This window comes from Stylophora pistillata, chromosome 5, assembly GCF_964205215.1.
Source record: "Stylophora pistillata chromosome 5, jaStyPist1.2, whole genome shotgun sequence".
NCBI classification, from domain to species: domain Eukaryota; kingdom Metazoa; phylum Cnidaria; class Anthozoa; order Scleractinia; family Pocilloporidae; genus Stylophora; species Stylophora pistillata.
Genome location: NC_142523.1, coordinates 14453255 through 14478660, shown reverse-complemented (window position 1 = coordinate 14478660; position 25406 = coordinate 14453255). Strand labels below are relative to the sequence as shown.

At 38.6% G+C, this 25406-nt stretch overlaps 1 protein-coding gene and 1 pseudogene across 1 annotated transcript; both read left to right on the top strand.

Moving 5' to 3' along the window:
- Position 1: 1 nt before the first annotated feature.
- LOC111335803 (protein DENND6A) lies at positions 2–20793 on the top strand. Its single transcript, XM_022941793.2, has 23 exons — positions 2–181; positions 326–364; positions 1766–1808; positions 2259–2368; positions 3574–3654; positions 3879–3929; positions 6006–6060; positions 6220–6299; positions 8743–8817; positions 8918–8973; positions 10353–10413; positions 10494–10555; positions 10821–10916; positions 12426–12520; positions 13794–13859; positions 14867–14931; positions 15430–15462; positions 15699–15755; positions 16264–16317; positions 16923–17032; positions 19560–19662; positions 20121–20195; positions 20535–20793. The coding sequence occupies exons 1-23, from the start codon at positions 44–46 to the stop codon at positions 20655–20657; spliced, it is 1728 nt and encodes a 575-aa protein (XP_022797528.2). The 5' UTR covers positions 2–43; the 3' UTR covers positions 20658–20793.
- Positions 20794–21923: 1130 nt separating this feature from the next.
- On the top strand, positions 21924–23156 carry LOC111335793 (uncharacterized; annotated as a pseudogene).
- Positions 23157–25406: the final 2250 nt, after the last annotated feature.

Here is a 25406-nt window from a genome sequence, read left to right as displayed (position 1 = left end):
CCGCATATCCGCCAGAGAAAGCACAGATGGTTCCTCAAGAAACATGGCGGAGTGCGACTGGGATGAAATGTTCCTTCGTAGTGAATACGATGGCCCAGTTTTACCGTGGGATCGTTTTAGAAGATGGGTGACATGCTTCTGTATTGTGACGTTCGACTTAGAGCTTGGCCAAGCGTTAGAGGTAGGCAATAGCGAGTGTTTCATCGATGTGATTTACGGTTCGAAAAACGCGCAATCTTGCGCACTGAAAACAGCATAATTAAACATGTATGTGGTTCTGGTGAATTTGTAACGGATTGTGTTGTTTCTCGTTTCTTTGTCACAGCTAGTTTACCCCGAACATATCGAACTAACAGACCGTGAGGTAAGATATACATAAAGCAAATAAACGGTAGTGCGTTCAGGCCATGACATAATATACGTACATGTTATTGTGTGGTACATTCCAATTTGATCAACTTACTGTAATTAAAAGCTCGTTTCTCTTAAGCCAGTCTGTGCGTTTGTTTCATAAGTCATTTAAAAGGTCATAATCTGGTTTGATTCTTTCGTAGAGTCATGTTTTAGTGGTTCTGTCAATTAAATCATTTTTTGTTTACACGCCTCTGGTGGTTCGTTTTCTTACCAAGAAATTGAATTTATCTTCAGCCAAATTAGTAGGCAATATTATTCTGAAACTTATACCTCCAATTTTTTCAACGTAAAATTTATTTAGTCATTCATTTTACAAACCGATAAATCGCTTTTAAATTTCTTCTCTGTGGCCATGACCTTTGGTGGAAAATACCGCAAGAATGAGAGTTCCTTAGCTAGATATATTTCCGACTCTCTGTCTAAGAAGTCCGAATGATACGTTAATGACTGTGGTAGGGATGCTTAGATCCATGCATATTTTGATTAATTTCTCTAGTTGTCCATGTTGGCAACTTTAGTTGATAGAGAACAAACATTGCATTTGTATTGATCTCAGTTACATGTATGCTGAGATCTAAGAGAGAGAATTGCAATACACAATGGGACTGTGTTATTTTGGATATCAGAATTTTATGACTCATTGAAGCTGTGTTTATTTAAAGCGGTCAGGAAAAAGTTTTTGTTCAATGGTTATCAAAATCTCTCAATTCCTTTGGAGTTGATCAAGATAGAATATTAGACTTGTTTAGGAGACGAGATTTATTTCGTAGCCACCGACCGTAAATCTACCATGACGTTTACATTCGGTAGCTGGGTGACCTTCAGATCATTTAATCACTTTCACCAGAGTGTGGTGAGGGTCGCACAACAGAGCGAGGCTCCAAATTAAGTGCGCCCTATATCCCACCCATCCCACCCCAGGGGGAGGACATCCATCACAAAACATAATTCTTAATTTTGCATAACAATGGAGAGGGAGACAGAAGAATTATGATCTCCTTCCTATAACTAATGATGTAAATATTTGCTTTAACTTCTAAGGGTGATTAGCTGTAAAACAATAAATAAATTCAATTTGCATTTGGATGTGCTGTCAAACAGATGGGTAACCATTATATCTCCTTTCTTCTCTTTTTACTTTATACTCACTAAAGTATATGACCCAGTGAAAAAAGAAAAGAAAAATATCAATCAGGGGAATTGATCCAATCAAAAATTCTCCAAACCAACATCACAACATTTGTATGGCACACAGTAAGGAGAATTTCTAATGAGATCTTGGAAGTGAAAGATTTAATACAGATATGATTGTATTTTAATTTGTGGTCGACTGTTTTTATTCCAATTGCAGAAAACGAGCATTTGTTATCTGGCCTTTCCTGACTCAAACTCAGGTAGAGTATGGTTGTTAACATTTTTAAAAATGTTAGTTGGTGGTATAGGATTCCCAGTTTTAGGTTACATCTTCTAAGATGCAAAAAGCTTTTTATTAATTTGTTAATGAGGGGATCTGATTGAACATGACTAAGATCTGATTGTTAGATCTTCAGACTCCAGCTGCTTACATATTACTCAGTTCCTTGCTAAATAATAATAAGAATCTGGTGTTAGATCTAAACAACAACTTCTACCTGATAAGTGTGAATATTCTCATCACCTATATATATGTGATAGGGAGAAGTTTCAATTTAATCTCTTAAAGGTTATAATATCTTACTTGGTGGCCAAGGATCCCCTACGATATGATTAGGTCGCATCTTCTAGCACCTAGAGCAAGGAGCTTTTGTTGATAAGTGTTATAATCAGAAGTAATTGTCTACTTTGTCGGGGTATTTATCTGGCAGGATGCATGGGAGATACCCAATTTCATTTCCGCATCAGATGTAGTCCTCGCAGTTGCCGGAGGAGCCAACTTGTGACGAGATTTGAAGATGAAGTTCCACTAGCCTACAGGGTATGCAATTATTGTACATCAACTGTGATTCACTGTTGTTAATATTCTGTGGTCTAGCATGTATTCTGATCGTGTACAGATCCCTAGGTGAGGCTATTAGTCCTGAAAACCGCCTCCCAGTTAGCTCAATTGGTTAAGCGCCGGACTGTTGTGCAGGAGGTTGAGGGTTCGAGCCCTGGCTGGACCAACACTCAGGGTCTTAAAATAATTGAGAAGAATATGCTACATTTCTATAACATAGATCAAGAAATGGTAAGGTATTCTAGTCTTCTCGGATAGAGACGAATAAATGGAGGTCCTGTCTCCTGCATCTATTAATTAGTTGATTTGGTTAGGCAGGGGACGTTAAAGAACTCACTTAATGAGATTACTGTGATGTGGTCTGGCCTGTTTACTGGGAATTGGGGGAAAGGGGGCATCTGTTATATTCTCCTTTATTTCATTGTAAACTGCTTAGCAGTCTGGTAAAGTCCCCCGTACAGTGTTGTAAAGCACCATGAATTTAAGATATGAGCGCTATATAAATAATAGATATTATTATTATTATTATTATTATTATTATTATTATTATAAAAAAACTGCTGTTGCTACTGGTAACAGCTCATAACATTTTATTGGCTTGATTGGTATTTACTTATCTTTGATTTATTGGCTTATTCAGGGCTTGACACTGCACTAAGGATAACTACCTAGCTAGCTACAGACTAGTAAACATTCAGTTTTGGCCAGTGGTTTTTGATTTCCACTAGCCAGTTTGGCTAGTAAACAATCTGAAATTGCTGTAACATCTAAGTTGAAAAGCTAGTGTCAAGCCCTGTTATTATTAATTTGCAAATCACAATGTTTTGTTAATCTCTTTATGCCATACCATCAGTATGCATATTCTACCTACTTTTCTCCATACATTTCTCATGGTATTCACTTGGAGAATTTGAATAACAATCAAGAACTTCTTGATCATTAGTGGGTGGCCATTTCCAGTTTCCTCAGAACTATAAAGTTTGATTCAGTAGTGATGATGTGTAGGGAACTTAGATGCTTAGAGTTGCTCTTATGGGTTAAAGGGTGAACCTCATCTAGTAATTAATTGTTAATTACTTGCCTTTTTTAGTTAACTGAATGTGCAGTTTATGAATAGTTACTAATATGTACATACTTCAAAAATATTGTTTCATGAATATGCTCTGTGCTTTCCTTTTTTGCAGAGTGACCCAGCTCATTTTTATGGCTTTGCATATTTCCGTCAAGTTAAAGATCCTTCTATTCAGAGGGGTTATTTTCAAAAGGTAGTTAATTGTCCTACATCTTAGAAAGTCTGTAGGATCTTTAAGTACATTTTTTTTTCCTAAAATGTCCATCTGTTTCCAATTATTTATCCTCAGACTGCACAATTTGTCTTGTTTTGCTTGCATCTTTTTGAACACTGTACATGTCCTGATTTTCATATCAACTTTTCTCAAGTACAGGACTGTCATTTCTAAAGTCATTTTCTTGTTTTATTGTCTTTTAGTCAGTTGTATTGATATCAAGGCTGCCTTATGTTAACCTGTTTTCAGAAGTGGTGAGTCTCGTTGAGTGTCTGTGTGGTATTTTCATGTCTCCTTTCAGGGAGGGAACAGCTGTAAGGGATGGCAGGAAAGAAGGAGATGCAAGGGAATGGGGGGCACATGTTAAGGAAAGTGAGGCAGGGAGTAAAAGAAGTGAAGAGGCAAGGGGCAGAGGGAAAGAGGGCACAGAAGTGGAGGGTTGAAGGGAAGACAGAAGGATATGTGACCTCTCACGTGAAAATGTTCCTAACAGTAGCCGTTCGAACAGTGAACGGAACGGCAAGCGACCGGGTGATGAACGGCTTGGAAAGCCGTTCAAAACGGATACTGTGAACGGATGAACGGCTAATTAAAATTTTCGAACGGATGAGGTCAAACGGATGAACGGCTAATGAAAATTTTCGAACGGACAAGGTCGAATGGATGAACGGCTAATTAAAATTTTCGAACGGATGAGGTCGAACGGATGAACGGCTAATTAAAATTTTCGAACGGATGAGGTCGAACGAACGAACGGCTCATGAAAAATATCGAAGGGATGAACAGCTAATTTTTCGAACACTGAGATGAGCCTCACAGATGAGATCGAATGGATAAACGGCTAAGCGGTCGAACAAATGATAGCCTGTAGAAATTGTTTGAACAGATGGTTTCGTCAAAACGAATGCCGACACAGGCGTCCCAAGCTCTTGTCTTGAGCCAAAGCGAAGGATTATTTCATGAAAGCGTCACGCGTTGGGTGACGCGGTGTTAAGTAACGCGAGGTATTTGACACAATCTGTGAAAAGATAACTTGAAACGAGTCAAAACTCAATCGTTTGAATAACTCGACTTCGCTTTCGGCGCATTCAAATGGATTATAATAAATATTTTTATCATTGAATTCGACCGATTAAGATAAGGTACAACCAAGGAACTTGCACGCGAAAAGCATAGTTCTCAACTTCAATTTGGGTTTAAATTTCCATAATCCCAGCTTCCCTGTCACTCCATCAAAAATGTGTTGCCTTGGTAACTGCTAACAACTTGTGTCAATTACCACCATTTCACACAATCACAAAATGGAGAATTCAACAAGAGAAGATATGGATTGCGATCACACTGAAAATGTTTCTACCATCGTTGCCAAAGTGCAAAGTGAATGGTTGATGAATTTTCTTGAATGGATAGCTCGAACCATTCGAACGGATGATGAATATTCAAGAACGGATAGCTGGAGGCGTTCGATTGGATTATGAATATTCAAGAACAGATAGCTAGAGGCGTTCGAACGGATGATGAAGTTTCTTAAACGGATAGCTCGAACGGTTAATGAATATTCAAGAACGGATAGCTTGAGGCGTTCAAACGGCATGCCAATCCAGTCGAACGGCCGATGAACGGCTGGTGAACGGCTGGTGAACGGCTTTCCGTCTAAAAACGGTTAACCGTTCGGAACGTTTTCCCGTGAGAGGTCACATATGGGTAACAGAGGGGAGGTGGAGAGAGAAGCACCGAGGGTTGAATGAAGGAATGGAAGAGGAAGGCTGGGGGGATATTGGGGGAAAGGAAAGTAAGGTCGGGTAACAGGGGCCTGAAGGTAGAGGCTTGGGGAGGAGAAGGGAAGAGGACATGGAAGAGGGGGGGAAGAGAGGATATTGGGGGAGTGGGAGTAGGGATGGGAGGTTATGGTAGAAGCTGGAAGGGGAGTTGGATGAGGGAGAGGTGGGGTGGGAAGGACATGGGGGAAGGAGGAAATTGGAACAGGAAATAGGTCTATAAGAGGATAAGTGAGGAATAAAGGTGTGGAAGAGCAGGAATAGACAGTTATTGAGGACAAGGGAACCAGGGTGGGGTATAAGAGAGGTGAAGAGAAAAGCTAGGAGGGGGGCAGGGTGCAGAGAAAGGAGAGGTTAGACAGAGTCATGGGAAATTAAGGAGAAGGTGAATTAGAGAATAACAAAATGAAGGACTACTCATTTTCTTTTTAAGGGCAACCTGTAATTCACAAAAAACATAATCATTATCAGCAAGGTGGAAAGTATTTTTACATACTTTTTGAGAAATTAATTTTGACTTTTTTGGGATGTGTTCCCCTTCCTTGTTTCCAGGTTCAGCTCATAGCTCCAAGCTACTTTGAGAATGGAGAACTCACTTTAGAGACAGGTATTATTCACAGAAGAAATCTTATCAAAATAATTTTTTTAAACAAATTACCCCTAGCTGTTGATGAAGTGAGCATAGAAAGTGACAGTTGATTTAAGAATGGGCTTCTCATCCCAGATGAAATTCGTCAACACTTTTTGATTTTTTCTCGACTGGCAGTTTGTCATGATATTGATCAGTGGCCCTACCCTGAGGCAGGACACACCCTACAGCTACCCCTGATGGGAAATGTCATGCAGGTAATGATTTCTGTTTAAAAAGTTACCTGGTAATATCTTCTTATCTTAAACAGCTGTAGTGTATATGGAAACTCAATAACAGGTTACCTCTGTCAGTCCTAATTTTTTAACTTCTGAGAGTGACCACCCCTTAATTTCTCTTTACAGTAGTGTATGAAAGGGATCTCACAGTAATAAACCTACTTATATAATTATGTAGTAGTGGAAATAAGGTCTGAAAAAAAATTCAGGCCTGTTCAAGATTTGAACCCATGACCTCTGCGATACCAGTGCAGTGCTCTACGGACTGAGCTAACAAGCCAACTGGGAGCTAGTCATTATGTTGATTCATATTTATTGGTTTATTACTGCAAGGATTGCTTTCACACATTTCATCAAACCGCAGTACACATATACGATTTTCATATATTCAAATACATTGATTTCTCCTAACAGTATCTGCATTAAATCAAATGTTATGGCTATGAGAATGATGGAAATGGTGTTCATCATGGTCGCCATTTATTTGCCTTTTTCATAGTTATAACAAAAAATGAATTTACAGCATTGTAATTATAAGGTGAGGAGACCCCAAGAAACCTCTGGGCTTATGAGAGAGGCCGCCACTTGTACAACAAATTGATTATATTTTATTTAAAAAAATAAGTGGCACAAATGTGCAACTTAGCCAATTCATTGATTATTTTTAAAAGTCTTGCATTTTTGTTTTAAACCTTTCACTCCCGTATGTGACCAAGACAGAATTTCTCCATTCCTCCTTACTATATCAATACAATATCAAGCCAACAAGTGATGAGAGTAAAGAAAAATATCAATATGGGAATAATTAGTTGATCCAATACCAAATTCTTCAAACTAGTATCATAAGAATTGTATGGCAGACAGTAAAGAGAATTACTAAGTGAGATCTCAGGAGTAGAAGGGTAAAAGCTACAAAGACTTCATGCAAGATCACCAATTTAAGAAGCTCTTGATTGTTAATCAAAATGAATTCTCCTTGTCAGTTCCAAAAAGAAAGAAATTGTAAAGAGAACAGTAGGGATAATATGAATACTCATGTTCGGATGTACAGGGTTAACACTTTGATCTCAGGAGTGACCAAAAAAGAATTTCGTCTTTCACTATCAAAATGTTTTACATTTCTTAAGGCGCTGACAAGGAGAATTTGTTTAACAATCGAGAGCATCTTTAGTTGATGATCATTTTCTTTGATCCTACAACCTTCATCAGTGATTCAGGCAGTAGTTAACACTCACTTTAGAAGGTGGCGTGGCCAAGTGGTTTGGGTGCTGGACTTGTCATCCAATGTTCAGGGTTCAAGTCCTCCACCCTGCCACTCACTGGATTTGTTCTCGGTTACCCATTGTTCAACTCCTTGGCTGCGCTCTGTAAATAGCCCACTGGTCTGCCTCCTGCCAGTCGGGATTTTCAGGCACTTAGTCTACATTGTGGAAAAGTTGTTGCTCCCATTGTGGGGTAGCTTCAATAAATGTCTTTTTTTTTTTTAACTTACCAACCAAGTGGCAAGTGACAACTTAGATGTTACAACAATTTCAGTTTGTGTACTAGCAAAACTGGGGAGTGTAAATTGAAAACCGCTAGCTAGCCAAAACTGAATTTCTACTAGTCTGTGGCTAGTTGCCTACCATTAGTGTCTAGGGGCTCGTTTCTCGAAAGTGCCGTTAATTTAACGGGCCCGATGCCATATTTTAAATTGAAAATTTTAAAGATAGAAAAGCAGGTTCTAGCACCTAAATTAGTCCATTTTGTTTCTTAAGCTAATGGTTTTATTGCATCATAGTAAAAAAATTTAAAATCTCCATCTTGGATGAGATCAGAACAGCTTTACGGGCCCGTTAAGTTACCAGGACTTTCGAGAAATGGGCCCCAGCCCTGTTCAGGGGTGATATTGTAAAGAGAAATTAGATGCTAGTCGCTCTTAGAGGTCAAATGGGGAATTTGTGATTCAGGGGTGATATTAGGGAGCTTTAGCAACAACGACGGCAACGAGAACGGCAGAAAACAATAGGCTCAATGAGCAAAAACAATCGCCCTGCACATGCGTTTAACATTTAGGTACATTTCTTTGCCATTCTCAGCAAAACAACTTGAAATAACCAAACTTTAGGTTTTCTCGAGAATGTGAGCGCATAATGGTTAATTTTTCTTTCTTTCTCCTTACTTTAATGCCATTCATAGTGATATGTCCCTGAATAGTTCACCAGCATTTTCCAAGTGAAACACATCAGAATAACCTCGAAAGAGTTACAAAAACGAAAAGTTAGATTTCAACACGACGTTTTCATTGCCATTGCCATCGTCGTTGCTAAAGCTCCCTATTTTCAGGAAAAATAAGATGCTAGTCAAAGGTCAAGAGTTGATAATAACTAACTGAAAATTTTCATAATAAGAATTTTCATCTTTATGTGCTTCAATTTGTTAGGTTCGAGTTCCATCAAGGGGCGATAAACCAGGCGCTGTGTCGTCACCAGACCATCCTCTTCCTACTCATATTGTGGTGTGTTATTTATTACAAGTTTTTAACTTTTAAATTTGATTTCTTGTCAGTGAACAATATGAGAGACATGAAAACTGATTTGTATTTTATTCATCCTCAGCCACAGATGCCCTCTCCTAAGGTCATTCCAACTCTCAAGGATCCAGACATCTTTAGGTATAATTGCAACTTGCCTTGTTCACCAGTAGCCATACTTTGTAAATAAAATTGTTTTCTACATGTAGCTACAACTGATACAGTAGAACTTCAATTATCCGGACTTACTGGGACTGGACAAAATAGTCCAGATAATCTTGAGAATATGGATATTTATGAGGAACAAAAACTGATTAAATTAAGAAAGCAACATTTAATCCTGAAACAAAACATTTACAAATGATTTTGAAAAGAATATGGTCTACATCTTCACTATCCTACATGAATACCTCTACACGTGGGTATTGACAATTAAAATTAATGAAAATGTCTTAACATTCGCCTAAATTTTGAAGTAAGTCAGTTTGTCTTTAAGAAGAATATTGCCTTTACTTCACTTTTCAATGCTATAGTTTTTAAAGAATATGGCAATGGATCTTGATCATGACTAATAGATATTCATGAAAAAACTGGAACCAGAGAAAAATTCCGGATAATCAAGAAATCTGGACAATCAAGGTTTAGATTATTGAAGATCCACTGTAGCAACAACTTTCATTTTAAGAATAGTCATCATAAAAACAGTTCAGATTTCTCTTACCTGTACATGGTTGTACATTTTAAGTGCGTGTATTTCTAGCTCCCAATCATTAGAGGTTTGAGGCTTTGGATTGCATTATCCTTAAAATCCCAGATTTCCTCTCAGTGTTAACCCTATAATTAGTTCCCAGGAATGACCAATTTTCTACTTTCAATGTCAGTACCGTGTAGTTAATATATGTTTATTCACAACTGATCGCTTTAACTTGACGAACGTTGAAAACTCGTACATTGGCCGCACGGCCTTGGTCAATGAATATAAGTGAAAGTGAAAGTAAAAGTGAAAGGTTTTCTGAAATTACAAACAAAAGAAGGCATTAAACTCCAAATACCTGCCTGAACAACAAAAAAAACCAAATATTAACTTACCAAACCATTTGCTTTAGCCAAAGAAAGACACGTATAACTCCTTTTAAACTCTCTTCAATATAACAACTGAAAAACATTCGCTAACCCGAGCACATGGCGATTCAAGCTAAAAGTCATGTGACCAGCAAAACCTCCCAAGGGAGTCAGGAGTGACATACAACATCAATACTTTATTTAATTTAATGACATTATCATACAGACAAGTGACGCGGATAAAGAAGAGTATCAACAAAGGGATTATTAGTTGATCCAATACCAAATTCTCCAAGCTAACATAATGACATTTTGTAAGGCAGACAGTAAGGAGAATTACCAATGAGATCTCGGGAGTGAGAGAGTGTAAGACCTGCACTCCATGTTCAAACACATTTTTGAGAAACAATAAACAGGAGTTACTTTATAACTTACAGTTATTTGATTTTGATTTTCAGATGCTTGCAATCTGTTCTTCCACACATTCATCTTTTATGGGAGTTAGCATTAACCAATGAGGTAATCTTGTTTCTGCTGCATTAAATTTATTTTTGCATCCCTGTATTTAATGCGTTTGTGCATTATTTTCTTCCTATCAGCCTATTGTTGTGATGGCACCTTCACCTACAATTTGTTCAGAGACTGTTCAAGCTCTTGCAAGGTAAACAAATTATTTTGGAGAGAATCAGTATCAGATATCTACACAATCATGTCAAGTAGATTTTCATTTATTCATACTGGTGATACAACAGATGGTATGCATTTTGTAAGCTTTATTCCTTTAGAAGCTACTATAATTATGGGGGTAGAAAAAGTTTAGAGCCAGCTGGATATATTTTCAGTACAGTACTGTGTCATATTGTGTATGATAAGACAAACAAAAACTATCAATGTATGTCAAGATTGTCATTTGCTTTTTTTGTTAGTTTGATCTCACCGTTACACTACTGTGCAGATTACAGACCATTCTTCACTATTCATGACACAGAGTTTAAGGAATACACCACAAGAACCCAGGCTCCGTAAGTTTGATAATTTCTTCAGCATTTCTATCTGATTCTGATAAATAGATCTCATATATAACAAAAGTAAATGAAGTTAAAACCTGCATTTTTTTTTTCGGATAGAAGTATTCCATTTTGTTATTTTCATTGTTAAAACAATTGGATTATCAGAGCTGGTCACTAATGGTAGGCAACTAGCCACAGACCAGTAGAAATTCAGTTTTGGTTAGTGGTTTTCGATTTTCACCGGCCAGTTTGGCTAGTAAACAAACTGAAATTGTTGTAACATCTAAGATGTCACCAGCCACTTGGCTAGTATTAGTTGAATAGTTAGTGTCAAGCCCTCAGTGGATTATGCGCTATTTAAACAATAGAGTGTTTCTGTCAAGGAACTATCAGCTGATAGTTGCCCCGCAGAAATTTTATCTTCTTAAAAAAAATATTTGCCCAAGAAGTGAAGCTTCAATGGAAAATATGCTAGTTTTAAGAGCGTCAAATTTCCAAGGGGCAACTATCAGACCGCTAGCTCCAAGACATAAACACTCTATTGTCTTTATTGATCACCAATAAATTTTCTTCCATGCGCCAGTTGAAAACAGTCAAAACCCACTAAATGCAGATCAATTAAATATTTGTTCATGCATACAGCCTCTCATAAATGTCAATAATTCACAACCAGACATTGGCTAAAAAAAACATTATACCTGTCAGAATTGAAAAGTCACTGTTTTTCCGATCTGCCTAACTTCGCGGCCATCAAACCATTCAAAATTTTTCACGGATGACTACTATCCATCCGGGTATTTTCTGCAGATGGGCACTATGGGCTGATAGTGTCTCTCCATGGATGAACACTATTGCATCACGTGATCAATTTAGCCCAATAAGAATCTGAGAAAATTTAGTGGTGAACAGCAATGCCTGATAGTTGATGAGGGGGAAGCCTAATTCAAATCCCATGCGAAAGATTTGCTTGTTTTAATTATGTAGAGGTGCAGTGGCCTATTATGGTCAGAGCACTGGACTCTGGGGCAAGGGGTATGGGTTTGAGAAATGGGTGGGTCAATTTGTTGTGTTCTTGGGCAAAACACGTTGCTCTCACAGTGCCTCTCTCCACTTGCGAGTATAAATGGCTGCTGTCAAATTGGCAGGGAAGCCTGATCAAATGCAGGGGGGGTAGCCTTACGATGGATTAGCATCCTACCCAGGGGCAAGTGGTGATGCCCCTAGTCGCATCATGCTACTTGGAAATCAGGATAAGCTTTGGCTGGATCGGCCAACAGACTCCAGTACAGACTTAACATTTATCTAAGTATAAATCTACAAAGTACTTCTAATCAGTACAACCAAATACTTTGATTTTTTTTTAATTTTAAGTTGTTTGCAACAGTACTGTAATGTGTTAGGCCACTCCCTGATTTACCCATTCTCCATTAGAAATCAATAGCAAATAGTGTATCTGAGATAGAATGCTGGTAGATTTAGTTTTAGTCTAATGATAATTTTGGAATCTATCTGTCATTTCAGGCCGGGAGTCATTCTTGGGGTTACAAATCCTTTCTTTGCCAAAACTTTACAACACTGGCCCCATATGGTCAGAATAGGAGAAATGTCCAATCTCGGTAAGTTTGTGTTTGAGTTTTGGAAACTCTGATAATTTTACTGTAATTTAGGACTACCCCGTCTTCTGACAAACTTTTAGTAATCTGATCACATACATGTTGAGAGATGCAGTGACCTATTGGTTTGTGCATTGGATTGAGAGGGTTGGTTTTGCAACCTGGTCATGTCACTGTGCTGTGTTTTTAGGCAAAACACTTCACTTTCACAGTGCCTAGTTTGCACCCTGGGCCTCTTTGTTCAAAGCTGGCCAGGTTAACCCAGGATAGCCCAGGATAACCCAGGATTAGTGTGAAATCTGATTTCAGATCTGAAAGCTCTAAAAATCAATGTAAACCTTTTTTTCTACAATGTGATTGGCAGATGCTCAAAAAGAAATAGTGAAAAATATCCCATAAAGGCTTTTGGCAAAGGAATAGAGAAACCTGGATTAAAATTTAACCCTTGGTTGGGGCAAACAGGCCTTTGAAAAACTGGGCCCAGAAGTATAAATGGGTATTGGCAAATTGTTAGGGGAGCCTGATGAAATACTTGGGAGCAACCTCAGCAATGGACTGGCATCTCATCCAGGAGGGGGGGGGGGAGGGGTAGTAACTTGCCCAGTAGCTACATGCTATTGAAACCAGAAGAAGCCATGGACTTGAGTACAGACTTTACCTTTTTACCCACTTACTTACCTATAGCTCATGTTCTATTTTTTGTTGGTTGTCATTGATTGACATTATACCTATAGTTATTGTAAAGTGCCATGAGAGTTTTTTTATATGTGTGCTATATAAATACTAGTTGTTGTTATTATTATTATTATTATTATTATTATTATTATTATTATTATAATAATAATAATAATTATTATTATTATTATTATTATTATTATTATATGCAGTAAAAACATCTGTATGCCATATACAATTAAAGCAACATTAGGCACGAAAGCACAGCCCATAAGCTAATCAGTGAATGTTATTATTCTTATTTTTTTTTATTTATTTATTTTTTATTAATGTCCATTTGAGATCTGTCATTAAAAGATGCAGCCTGATATATATTTGTAAAATAGCAACTAGCAGGTTGGCTATTGTTGAACACTAGGCATTTTTCAGCATTTATAGCTCTTGGTTACAGGAACACATGGTTTTTTCCCATAATGCCAGGCTATGAGTGTAAGACTCCCCCCCCCCCCCCCCCTCAACAGGAAAATCTTGCCCATGCCCCTGAATTCTGCATTGCTTTGTATTGTGTTCAGGACTAACTGACACTTTTAATTTCTTTTAGTTATATCATCAAAAAGATCTCCTGGTATTGGTCAAAATGCCAAAAGAACACTGTCGTCAAAACCAGGTAGAGTAATGGTTTGATTGTGGTGTTGCAGAACATACAGTAATAAGGATTTCTCTGACAAGGAGAACTTACAGTAATGATTATTTCTCTGACAAGGAAGGCTCAGCATCAGGCTTTTTCTATTTTTCATTTTCTATTTCTAGCCCAGTCTACTTATGGTTACCATACATTTTTTGTTGGTTGCTCACAAAATGACAATTTGGTGTTCTATCAAGAAAAAAATCTCCAAAGATGATAATTTTCCAAACCATCAACCCCTGTCGCCCTGGCATATTTAAGGAAGAATTTCTCAATTTTTTTTTCCTTGAACTGGGAGGGAAGGTAATGGTCAAAAGTCTTCAGTTCATCTTTTCCAACCAATTGAACAAGAAATTCAGAAAGCTGCAGATGGTTGCATATTATGCTTTATTATTAAAAACTGGATCATTGGATAATGCTATTCAAGACTTTTCATTGGCTTAGCCATTACGGTATATGAGCCAATATGCCATAAACTACGATATGGTAAGCGTACGTGTAGGCTTAAAATTATAAGGGAGCTAAAAATTTAATAAAATTTAATAATTTAATGCAGGGTTTTTAATAAAACAATTATTCCACTTGCGTTTGTTGGATGTGAGATGATTATAGCCAACTCGGTGCTACGCGCCTCGTTCGCTATCTATCATCTCATATCCAATGCGCGCTTGTGGAATAATTGTTAATTATCCAAAGGCAGCCAAATTTTATCCTGCCAAGAGGCCCTCACTATTAGTGCTGCAGAATCTGCATTTCTGCACTTGAGACCAGCTGAGCTGAGGAAAGTTTTGCTGGGGGTCTGGCACTAATTATTATCAGTGCAAGACTCCTAGCAGATCCCTTGTCAAGCTTGCATATTGCTCAAGACGCTTGTGCTGGAGTGTTGATAATGAGAGCCTGCTGGCAGGCTTGCCAAATTTTAATAAGGGAACTTTGAGAATGGCTAATTGCAATGATTTTGAGATTTAGAGCCTTTCATTTTGCTTCAGGAATTTACACAAAGTACAAGCAATTTCTGTCAAAGGATAAACTTATATTTAGAAGACTAAGCAAGGTGTGTATCGTAATCTTGTATGGCAGCCATACTACTGATGGCAGGGGCGTAGCCAGGATTTTACAAAGGGGGGGGGCTCACAGAGGCTACTGACCAGATTGTCATGTCCACCTCCCTGCCGTGCATGTTTTACTTAATGTTACAGTTTTGGGATGAGCAGTGAGAGTATAGTGGGCAGGCCAAGATATTGTCATGGCGTTTTCACCACCTGAATATTGTAGGTTGTTTGCTCAAAAGAAGGCCTACCAAGGGGGGGGGGGGGGTCACGGGCACCCCAGGACCCCCCCTGGCTACGCCCCTGGTTGAATGTAATAGCAAACCAAGCCATATAACCGCACAGTGGCTTAAAAACTCAGAAAATCGTGAAATGTATCTGGAATGTTGATTGAACCTATGTTTTGGATTGCCTTGAAAATCATTTAAGTTTATTTAAATGTCAAACGAATGACTCAAGAGCACAATTTTCATTCTGTTGCGTTTCTTGCTTTTAATCAACAGGGTAATCATCCAAAAAGACCTCCAGAAGTTCAGGTAACAGAATTTACTTAGGAACAGAATAGCAGGAATGAGTTACAAAGAGGGTCTGACTTGCAACCCTGTATGAATCAAGATAATTTACTTTTATCAACTAAGTTGATAATGTGATTTGGACGCTGTAAAAAATATCTAAAGCTAACGTTTCGAAAGGTAACGTGTGCCGAGAACACGGTTTCATAACTGGTAAACTGGGTTTAAGTTTGTTTTCTTTTATTCTTTTTCGTCCACAGAATGCCATTTTAAGGAGACACATGTTAGAACTGACACAAAGCTTCATGATCCCATTGGTAAGGTTGCAAATAGTTTAAAATGGTACTTGAAAAGCCGGCAGGGTTTAATGATGGACGAAAAAAAAGTCAGCCTACCTACCTACCCCTTCCCCCCCCCCCCCCACAAAAAAAAAATTCTCAATCAGAACTAGAGTAAACGTGGATTAATCGTCTTCTCCAGACTTTCTCTCTCCCCCATCTTGATTTAAGTTCTATCCAACGTTTTTTTTTTTTTTTTTTTTTTACTATTCACCTTAAGCCAGGTCAAGAACGAGGAAAAGGCTAGAACACAGAGCTGTTAGCTCGTGATCAAAATAGCCGGCCAGTTCGGTCAAATAGTAACTGAGCTGGTTATAGCAGTTATAAATCTTTTTCTAAAATTTCAACGATAATGGTTTTTTAATCTCAACTAAACAAGGTAGCGATTTTCCCAGTGATTTATGGTGTAAAAGAATTGTAAATTGTTATATTCTATCTACGTATGGTAAAAGATGATATTCTTTTTTTTGTTGTTGTTGTTGCGCAGGAAAGATATGTAGCTAGTCTTATGCCTCTACAGAGAAGCATCTCTCCTTGGAAGGTAAGAAATGGACGCTTTTGATTTTATGAAGTAAACCGATGTGATATTTCAATCCCCTATTGATAGCAAATTGCACTTTGCTTGTGTTAGATTTGCTGTGGTCCGAAAGACGGATTTCTTTTAAAAGTCTTTTGTCGTTTTTGATAGTAATTTTCATCCTTCTGAGCATCTTGTTCATTGTATTTCTATCTCTCCTAGACATTGCCATTTTTACCGTTTTAAACAGTAATTTTCATCCTTTTGAGCATCTTGTTCGTTCTCTTTATGTCTGTCTCAGACATTTCTATTGTCACAGACATTATCACCAACACTCACCATTTGATCTTCTTTCATCTCTACCTCTACCTTATCCTTATTGTCATTGTCGTCATCATTTGAAATCTTTAACTTTAAAGAGTGAGCAAGACAGAATTGCTCCTTAAAATATCAATACAATATCAAGCAGACAACGGATTCGATTAGGGGAAAATATCAATTAGGGGATTATTAGTTGATCCCATAGTTAATTCTCTAAACTAACATCATAAGAATTGGATGACAGACAGTCATACAGAGAATTTCTAACGAGATCTTGGGACTGAAAGAGTTATACTGTTTTTCCAAAGCATCCTCCTGGACTGCGGCCTTTTGACGCAGACGAATTTCTCACAACTTTGGAGCATTCTGGACCACAATTAACATCCAGATTGAAGGGGAACTGGGTCGGACTCTACAGGTAACAACAAAAAGTCGATCACTTAATGGAGTCCTTGACGAGCATGATGAAACTGAAGTATGTTTTCAGTCGGAGTGTAAATGTTCGGTTTCCTGTGCACCAGGCCCAGTCTCTACCGAGGTTTTGTCATTCGACACTAGGTCAAACCTCGGCGCACATGTGTTTTTATCGCTTGTTATTTTCACGCAATGCAGTAAATGGTTTGAACCCGGGGGTAACATGTGAAGGTGTAGTCTGATCGTCCGGGTGAGTGTAGTCCTGAGAAGGACTGTTGTCGGTGGCAGTGACTGACGTTTCGACAACCTGTGCGGAAGTCATCATCAGAGTCAAGTGAGTGATTGTTGTCAGTAGAATGTTCTTATTCCAGTTCGTGTGAAATGATCGGTTGGTTTTGCCGTGATGTTATTGGCTGTAAGACTCAAGTGACGTAAGTCGTTCGTGATTGGTCTGTTTCGGTCTGTCGGTAAAGCTAGGTTGTTCTTTTTCGGTCGTTTGTGCTGTTTATGTCGTGAATGAGTCGTTTGTATGGGGCGGGTAGTTGTTGACATCTGTTCTAAGTTAGTAAACCAGCTTTCCAGAGTCAGTCGTTGAAAATAGTCAGTGCTGTAGGTTAACTCTAACACGACGCGCACAACTAGTATGTGACTCGACAGACAGCTTATCCGACGAGAACAAATACCTTCACCGTGTTTTTACGAAGAACAACTACAACAACGACTTCATCCGACGAAACACTCACCGACCCACTACCACTACCGAAACAAACGACACCGCAACCCCTACGACTACAGCAACCGTACCGTACATAAAAGGTATGTCTGAAAACATCTCGCGCATCTTACTACCCTTCAATATCCGCGTCGCCCACAAACCCATCACCACACTACGTCAGTTACTAACCAACGTTAAAGACAAAGACGAACCGAGGAACAGACAGGGAACGATTTATAAGATCAATTGTTCCGACTGCCAAGCCTCCTACATCGGTGAGACTGGCAGAAACCTCACAACAAGACTGACTGAACACAGACGGGCGACGAGGAAAGGTGATGTCAGCAATCACATTGCTGAACACCATCGACTTACCAACCACAACATTGACTGGGACTCTGCGCAATGCCTAACCTACAGCACTGACTATTTTCAACGACTGACTCTGGAAAGCTGGTTTACTAACTTAGAACAGACTCCCCTAAACAGATGTCAACAACTACCCGCCCCATACAAACGACTCATTCACGACATAAACAGCACAAACGACCGAAAAAGAACAACCTAGCTTTACCGACAGACCGAAACAGACCAATCACGAACGACTTACGTCACTTGAGTCTTACAGCCAATAACATCACGGCAAAACCAACCGATCATTTTACACGAACTGGAATAAGAACATTCTACTGACAACAATCACTCACTTGACTCTGATGATGACTTCCGCACAGGTTGTCGAAACGTCAGTCACTGCCACCGACAACAGTCCTTCTCAGGACTACACTCACCCGGACGATCAGACTACACCTTCACATGTTATTTTCACCTTTTTTTTTTGGATAAGGATCATTTAACTATACTCCCATCGAAGGAATAGAACATTACAGAATCATTACGGATATTGTAGCAGGTTTCAAGGTTACAGACAAGAACACTTGCCTGTTTGAAAGGATTTCTCTTACGGTATTGTACTCGAACAGTGTGCTGACCGTAGTTGGTCGTATCGAATAAAACGTGGAATGACACTGAATTGACGGCTGTTACATGGAGTCCAACCGATAATGAGCCGTTCAAATGCTTTCGTATGTAGCTATATAAATGGCATTCAACCCTTTCACCCGTATCAGGGTCCAGCATGTAATTTCTCCTTACCATGTCACCCCTGAATCACACATTCTGGTCAGGAGAATTAAGGAAATGATCACCAACTAATACGCTCTTGATTGTTAAACAAATTCTCCTTGTCAGTATCAAGACAAATGTATAGAGAACAGTGTGGAGAATATGCGTAGTGATGTTAGGCTGTAAAATACTCGTGGAGAGTTAAAAGAAAAACTAAGTTGATATCATTGGGAACTTGCCCTGCATACGTTTAGGATCAGAGTGTCGATGATATTTAATGCTGAGGAACCTGAAGAAAGCGGTGGTTATTGAGTAATTTCGCCTCTTATTCAAGGAAGAATCAGTTGTTATTGGTTATTTTTTAAATTTCCTCTCTTCTTATAGCGATTTTTTTTTTGTTTTTTACTTCAGTTTTGGTTTCTCAACAGTCAGTCGAGGTGCGCTCTGTGGAGCGAAGAGTGAACACGAAATTTCTTAAGTACTTTTTGCTGAGTGATAAAATTTATTTTTAAAAGAACTTCGGCGACAATTTTTAGAGCATTTCAGCGAATGTCTCACTGTGTAGCAAACACCGATTAACAGAACAGCATTTGCCTAACCATTTCTTGTTGCAAGCCTTGCAACAAGAAATGAAAGAAAGAAGTTGTGGACTTTATAAAGCTAATTTTTTTGTTTTACATGTCATCTCCAGGAAATTTTTTAGGTGTGCAAACTTTGAAGGCTGGTTAAGACACCGACAGCAAGAGATTAGACAGAAGCTGGAACTTCTTCATTTAGAAGTCCTCGGGAAGGCTGTGAGTACTGTTTTATACGAGTTTTTTTCGGACCCCATCCGATTTCCGTCGCTTTCATCTGATTTCGGGTGCTATTGTCCAATTTCAGACGCCATTGCAAAATTTAGGACGGTATCGTCAAATTTAGAACGCAGTGGTCCAATCAGTTCAGACGCAGTTGTCTAATTTTGGATTCTGTCGTCCAATTTCTGGCCGTTTTATCTGATTTCAGACGCTATTGTCCAATCCCGTACACTATCGTCCAATTTCGGACACTATGGCCCGATTCCGGACGCTATCGTCCGATTTCGGTAACTATCGTCTGATTTCGAACACCATCCGATTTCGGACACTATCGTCCGATTTTGGACACTATCGTCAAATTCCGGACACTATCGTCCAATTTCGGACACTATTGTCCACTACTGAGCTGTTTTTTTTTTTTTCTTAATGAGTTTTTCGTTCTCGTTTTTACGTAGGATGTCGTAGGTTGGATTCAAGACAAGCAGGAAGTTGAGACAGTTGATCTGTTCTTACAGATCAAAGAGAAGCTGGTATGTTAAATTTTTCCATTCACTGTTCCTTCTTGTTTACTTTTCGCGGTAGTTTTCGAATTCTAAGGATGAAACGCTGGTCTGAGACGAATGAGGCGAAAGCTACCGAGCAGTAGTATCATGTGGTACTCTTTAAAATACGGTAAAGGGAAGTTCTTAGTTTTTATAGTATGGATAAAACCTTAGTGAGAGATCCTTCAAATGAAAGCCACAGAGCAGTACTATACTGTGCACAGCGGTCAAACGTCTGCGCATGTGCTAACGTTGTAATGGTGCTGTGTGTTGTGCTGCATCAAGGGTTTCTTTCTTGGAGTCTAATCAGCCATATTCATCTTTCAGGCTGGTTCAGCTTCTATATACCCTCCTGTGAGCCTTGAAGTCAAACAACAATTGAAAGGTCACCTTTCGTCAATTATTAGAACTCTTCCTGAAGACCTTCAGTTTGTTTTGAAGAACAGCTGACAGCATAGACTTCTTCTGGAGTATTCTTAGTTTGCCTGGAGAAATACACCTTCCTTGACAAAACTATGTTTCCAATGGAGAAATGCTACTGTGTCAGTTTGTCTGCACCAGTTAAACCAACTTTGTGGCATTTAAGAAAATTTTATCTTTTGAAAAAGAAGTAATTGCTTTTCGTACGAGAGAGGTATATTTTAATTTATTTTACCATTTAAAATGTGACGCAAAAGTTTTGAAATTGATATTACAAATTATTAAACCGGAGCCAAAAAGGGAGGAAAATAAACTGGAATTCATCGCCAGTGCGCTTCTCGATTTAGAGTCGTAAAACCTAAACCAAAGTCACTAGAGTGGGCCAATCGAAAGAGCGGAAAATACCTTAAGGAGCCAATGAGAACTCAAAATAAAACAAGCAAACCGCCGAAAAACGCGGGAAAATGCGGGCGACCAAGTCGTGATTGGTTTTAGTTTTGCATCTGATTGGTTGAGAGAGTGGCACAAGTTTTCTGGACCAATCACAGCGGGAACTGAGTAGAGTTAAAGAATCCCTGATTACTTTCGACGCTCCAATGAAAAATGCTCTTTCTCGTCACAAAAAGTAATTATTAGTGAAAGAAATATTTATGTTGGACCCAAACTTGAAACAATCTAATGATTGCATTTTGATTTATTTCCCTATGGAGCGTCTATAAAATGTAGTGATGATTAATAAGCTTTCTTTGTAAATAGTATAAAAAAAGTATATTTTTTTAAGTGGGAAACTTTTATTTCGAAAATGGCGTAGCATGTACTTACATTTTAAAGATTTGTTAGATGAGACGGTGGTTTCCATCAAGGACGACTGTTCGCAACAGTGCTGCGTCTTTAACTTTTTATACGTTGATGTTTAAGGATAACTCCACCTAAGGAATAAAATTGTTAATTATGTTATCCGAAAAGTCGATTTGTCGTAAAAAGAGGGAAATAAGCACACGTGTAGAGTAAAATAAAGTAGAATTGTTAGCCATTTGGATTTTTGAACAGCATTAGCCCTTCTTCAAAGCAAAGGAAAAAGGAGTTGTTTTGGGAATAATCCAAAACATCAATATTTTTCTGCTCTAAAATATAGCGCCTATCGTAATTAGAAGTGAGTGATTAAAAACAAGAATGCTAAGTGTTTTGCGAAGACTTACGTGGAAATCTCCTTTTCTGAGGAGTTTCATTGTTTGAGTTTAATATTACGGAAATTACCAAGATGAATATTTTCTGTGTTAGGGGTATAGAAATGAAATGGTCTGTTGTCTCCCAACAACCCTAACTACGTATTCCTCAGTGAGAGGCCGTAAACCCGTGAGAGATGTTGATTACATCATGATCCATCCCGGAGAGAGATAGGACGTTTTACTCAGTGCAACAGAGAAACGTAAAAACTACTGGATACGCGCAGAGATCATGGAAATTGATCACAGGCCGCAGGCCACCCTACGAGTCACTAGGACAAGTGGCAGAAGCTATTTTGTAGTTCGAACAGGATGACGGTTGGGATCCGGATGAAAATGTACCATCGAGTAAATATAGGCAAATCAAAAACAAATCTCGCAGAAAGTGCGCCAAAAAGAAAAAATGCGGAGCGGTGAACTACCCATTTGAGAACTTTCATCCTTCCTTTATCATTAACTGTACTAATGTACACGACCTGAGTTTACTCGAGCGCACTCCACCTGAGGAACTTCCAAATGCAAGCCCCACCAAAGGATGCACAGACTTTCGTCAACTTTCATTTTGAAGGCCAATCTGATACTAGTTCAGTGAATGGGCGCAATTTTATTCTTCCCTTCTTTCCACCCCAGACCCAATATGACAATTTTAAAAACATATGACATGATCTGCAACCTTATTACGGCTGACTGCAATCTATCGACACTCGAGTGTCCATGTGATCGACATTCCCTTTGACAAAACTATTCAAATGGTGTTCTCATCAATTGGTGCTACCCCCAGTGCTCATCCAATTCACCTGCACGGCCATGCGTCTCATGTTGTTGCCGTTGGATATCCAGAATATAACGACACCACTGGTTTTGTTCAAAAACCCAACAGTGATATATACTGCGCTGATATCAAATGTACTAAAGAAGGGTGCGTGAAAACCGGTTGTACCAGACCAAGCAGGAAGACAGACCCAATGTGTTTTTCCATCAATGACCGCACGATCAGAAAAGACAGTTATGGTCCCTGTCGGGGGCTACGTTGTCATCAATTTCCTTCCTGATAATCCGAGCCAGTGGTTTCTTCACTGTCACAAAGAATTGCACCTACTTGAGGAAATGGCACTGATTGTCAATGAGGCTTTGGAGGAGCAACGCAAATTGCATCCACCCAAAGACGTGAACAAGTGTGGAGACTTTATACTATCAGAAACAAAGTAGGTCTTAACATTCTCAGAAGCTGTTAGTCTCTACAAAACTACTAATTGAAAACAGTTCTGCAACGATGTATGTGCTAAGATCCAGAATTAAGTATTTTGGACTGGAGTGAGTCAAATCGAATACCCGGTAACAAAAAGTATTTTTGTATCCTTAAGCCTGGTTCACACGTGTGGTGCAAACGCAAACGCAAGCGCAAATGTAAATGCAAGGATCTAATTTTGTGGACTACCCTAACGCAACTGCAATTGCAAACGCAAGCGTCGAGGAATGGAAACAAGGCAATTACAAATACTAATGCAAATGCAAATGCGAGCGTCAACGCAAGTAATGAAAAAAACTTTCATTTTTTTAAACTTACAGTTGCGTTTGCTTTCGCTTCCTACAATTGTGAACCGTGGCAACACAAACGCAAATGCAAACGTAAGGCGAAAAAAAAAAAAAGTTCCATCTTTTTCATGCCACCACGGCACGAAAAAGAACACGCAAAGAGAGTGAGGAAATTTCATGTACTTTTCGTAAAGCGTTTTCTTGAATTCAGATTGTATCAGACTAGAATGAGACATTTCAGATACTTAACAACTTGTGCTGATTAGTTTTGGTATCTCCAGGCTAGCTTTTCAGTTATTTAACCTTTTTGACGTGTGCTCGATTGCCTAAAAGATTTTTTTCGTGGATCTTTTAAATATCCAGAATTGAGCATTTTAGGCTAGAGTGAGTCAAATCAAATTCTCGGTAACAAGAGGGTAGTCGTGTTATTTTTCTTTTTTACCATATGCCCACTCCAGCGCCACTTGTGCAATCTCAAAGCAGTCGTATTTAGGGCCGAACGGGTTGACGCGAGCCGGTTCGGAAGAAGCCGTCCGGTCCAAGTGTATTTGTACGGCGACATTGTTCGCTGTTGTTGCAAAATACGACTGACAGCAATGAACGAAAAAAGAGAAAATAAGTCATCTTTTTCAATGAATTGTGAGTTTGTATTTCTGACTCGAAAAAATAACGAGAAGGTTTTAACCGCAGGGTCTTTTTTGTACCTTTCCCGCGCATGCCAGTCTATCGCTTTCTATTTAAGTTAAAACAAACTTTTCAAATTTCGTTCATCACGCACGAACCTTGCTACACTTGGTCCGTACGTCATTACGTAGAGTCCTCCCTCTCAGTGAATAAGTACATGGTATCTTTAGGCTTTGCTGAATTGTTGCTGTTGAGAACGACTCAATAAATCCGCGGTTAAACTCATCGTTTTACTTTATTGTGACTAAGGACAAAACCTCCCTGGCGAATACTCGATCTACATAAGGCAAAATCTCCAACCAAGTAAAAGTACTTGACATTTGGGATTTGATCCCTGTCACTCATTTTAAAAATACCGTAAATGTAACGCAACGTCACGTTCTCCAGAACAGTTGCATCACCTTTTCAATCGTCAACTCGGGGTTTGGTGCATTTTTTAGATTCAAAACTAAGCATTTTAGGCAAGTGTGAAACCAGTGCGGGACTGGTATTAGACTAGACTAGCGTGCGATATTATTTGTCAGAAGTAGTTTTTGTATATGTGAACCTAGCAGAGTTATTTAATCATATTTCATGAGTATTTAATCAACTACTTTATTTCTTGTGGATCTTTAAAGGTCCAAAATTAAGTATCTTTAACCAGGGTGAGGCAACTGATTTGAGTAAACGTTAACAGTAATCCATGAGTAGATTTTGTTCGCAACTGTAAGCTTTCCTGTGGTGTTTTTATCTCTTCTTTAGAATGACAATTACTTTTACAGCAGGCTCGTAAGCTTTTAAGCTTTTGTTCAACAACTCCATATAGATCAAAGAAAATGTCAATTAGAAACGATAAACTCAGAGACACTCTGACACTTGATCGGTTAACAAGTTTTTATATCAATTTCTCTCACTTTTTAACGGTAGACCACCTTTTTAGAGAGTCATAAGCAATGTGTGACGAACTAAAGAAAATATTGTAATAAATTTGTTTGACTGATTGATTTGACTTGACTTAATCACTTTTGTATGTTTGGGGCGATGTAGGAAACATCATTATTCGAAAGTCATGTGGAATATGCAATTGACAAGGTTAAAAGATACTACTATAAATTTGTTGCTTAGTGGATTGATTTCAATGTTTAATCATTCTCCTTCGAATTCTGTTTGGAGCGACGGAGGAAACGCAAACTCACTCAAAACCCCAACTGCCCCTAACACCGAATAAAGAATGAAAACTAGATTTTAAGCCTGTTTACCTATTTTGAAAACCAATGATAGGTTTACAGTCAAACTAAGTGAAGCGTACCCCTCAAGATTACATTAATGAATTGATCATTTGGATATTGAACCC

Excerpts from the sequence above, each read along its gene's own strand:
- LOC111335803 (XM_022941793.2), top strand. The coding sequence starts at position 44 with ATGGCGGAGTGCGACTGGGATGAAATGTTCCTTCGTAGTGAATACGAT. Across the intron at positions 15,463-15,698 it reads AAAGACCTCCAGAAGTTCAG|AATGCCATTTTAAGGAGACA; the intron begins GTAACAGAATTT and ends TTTCGTCCACAG. Across the intron at positions 16,318-16,922 it reads GAAGCATCTCTCCTTGGAAG|CATCCTCCTGGACTGCGGCC; the intron begins GTAAGAAATGGA and ends GTTTTTCCAAAG.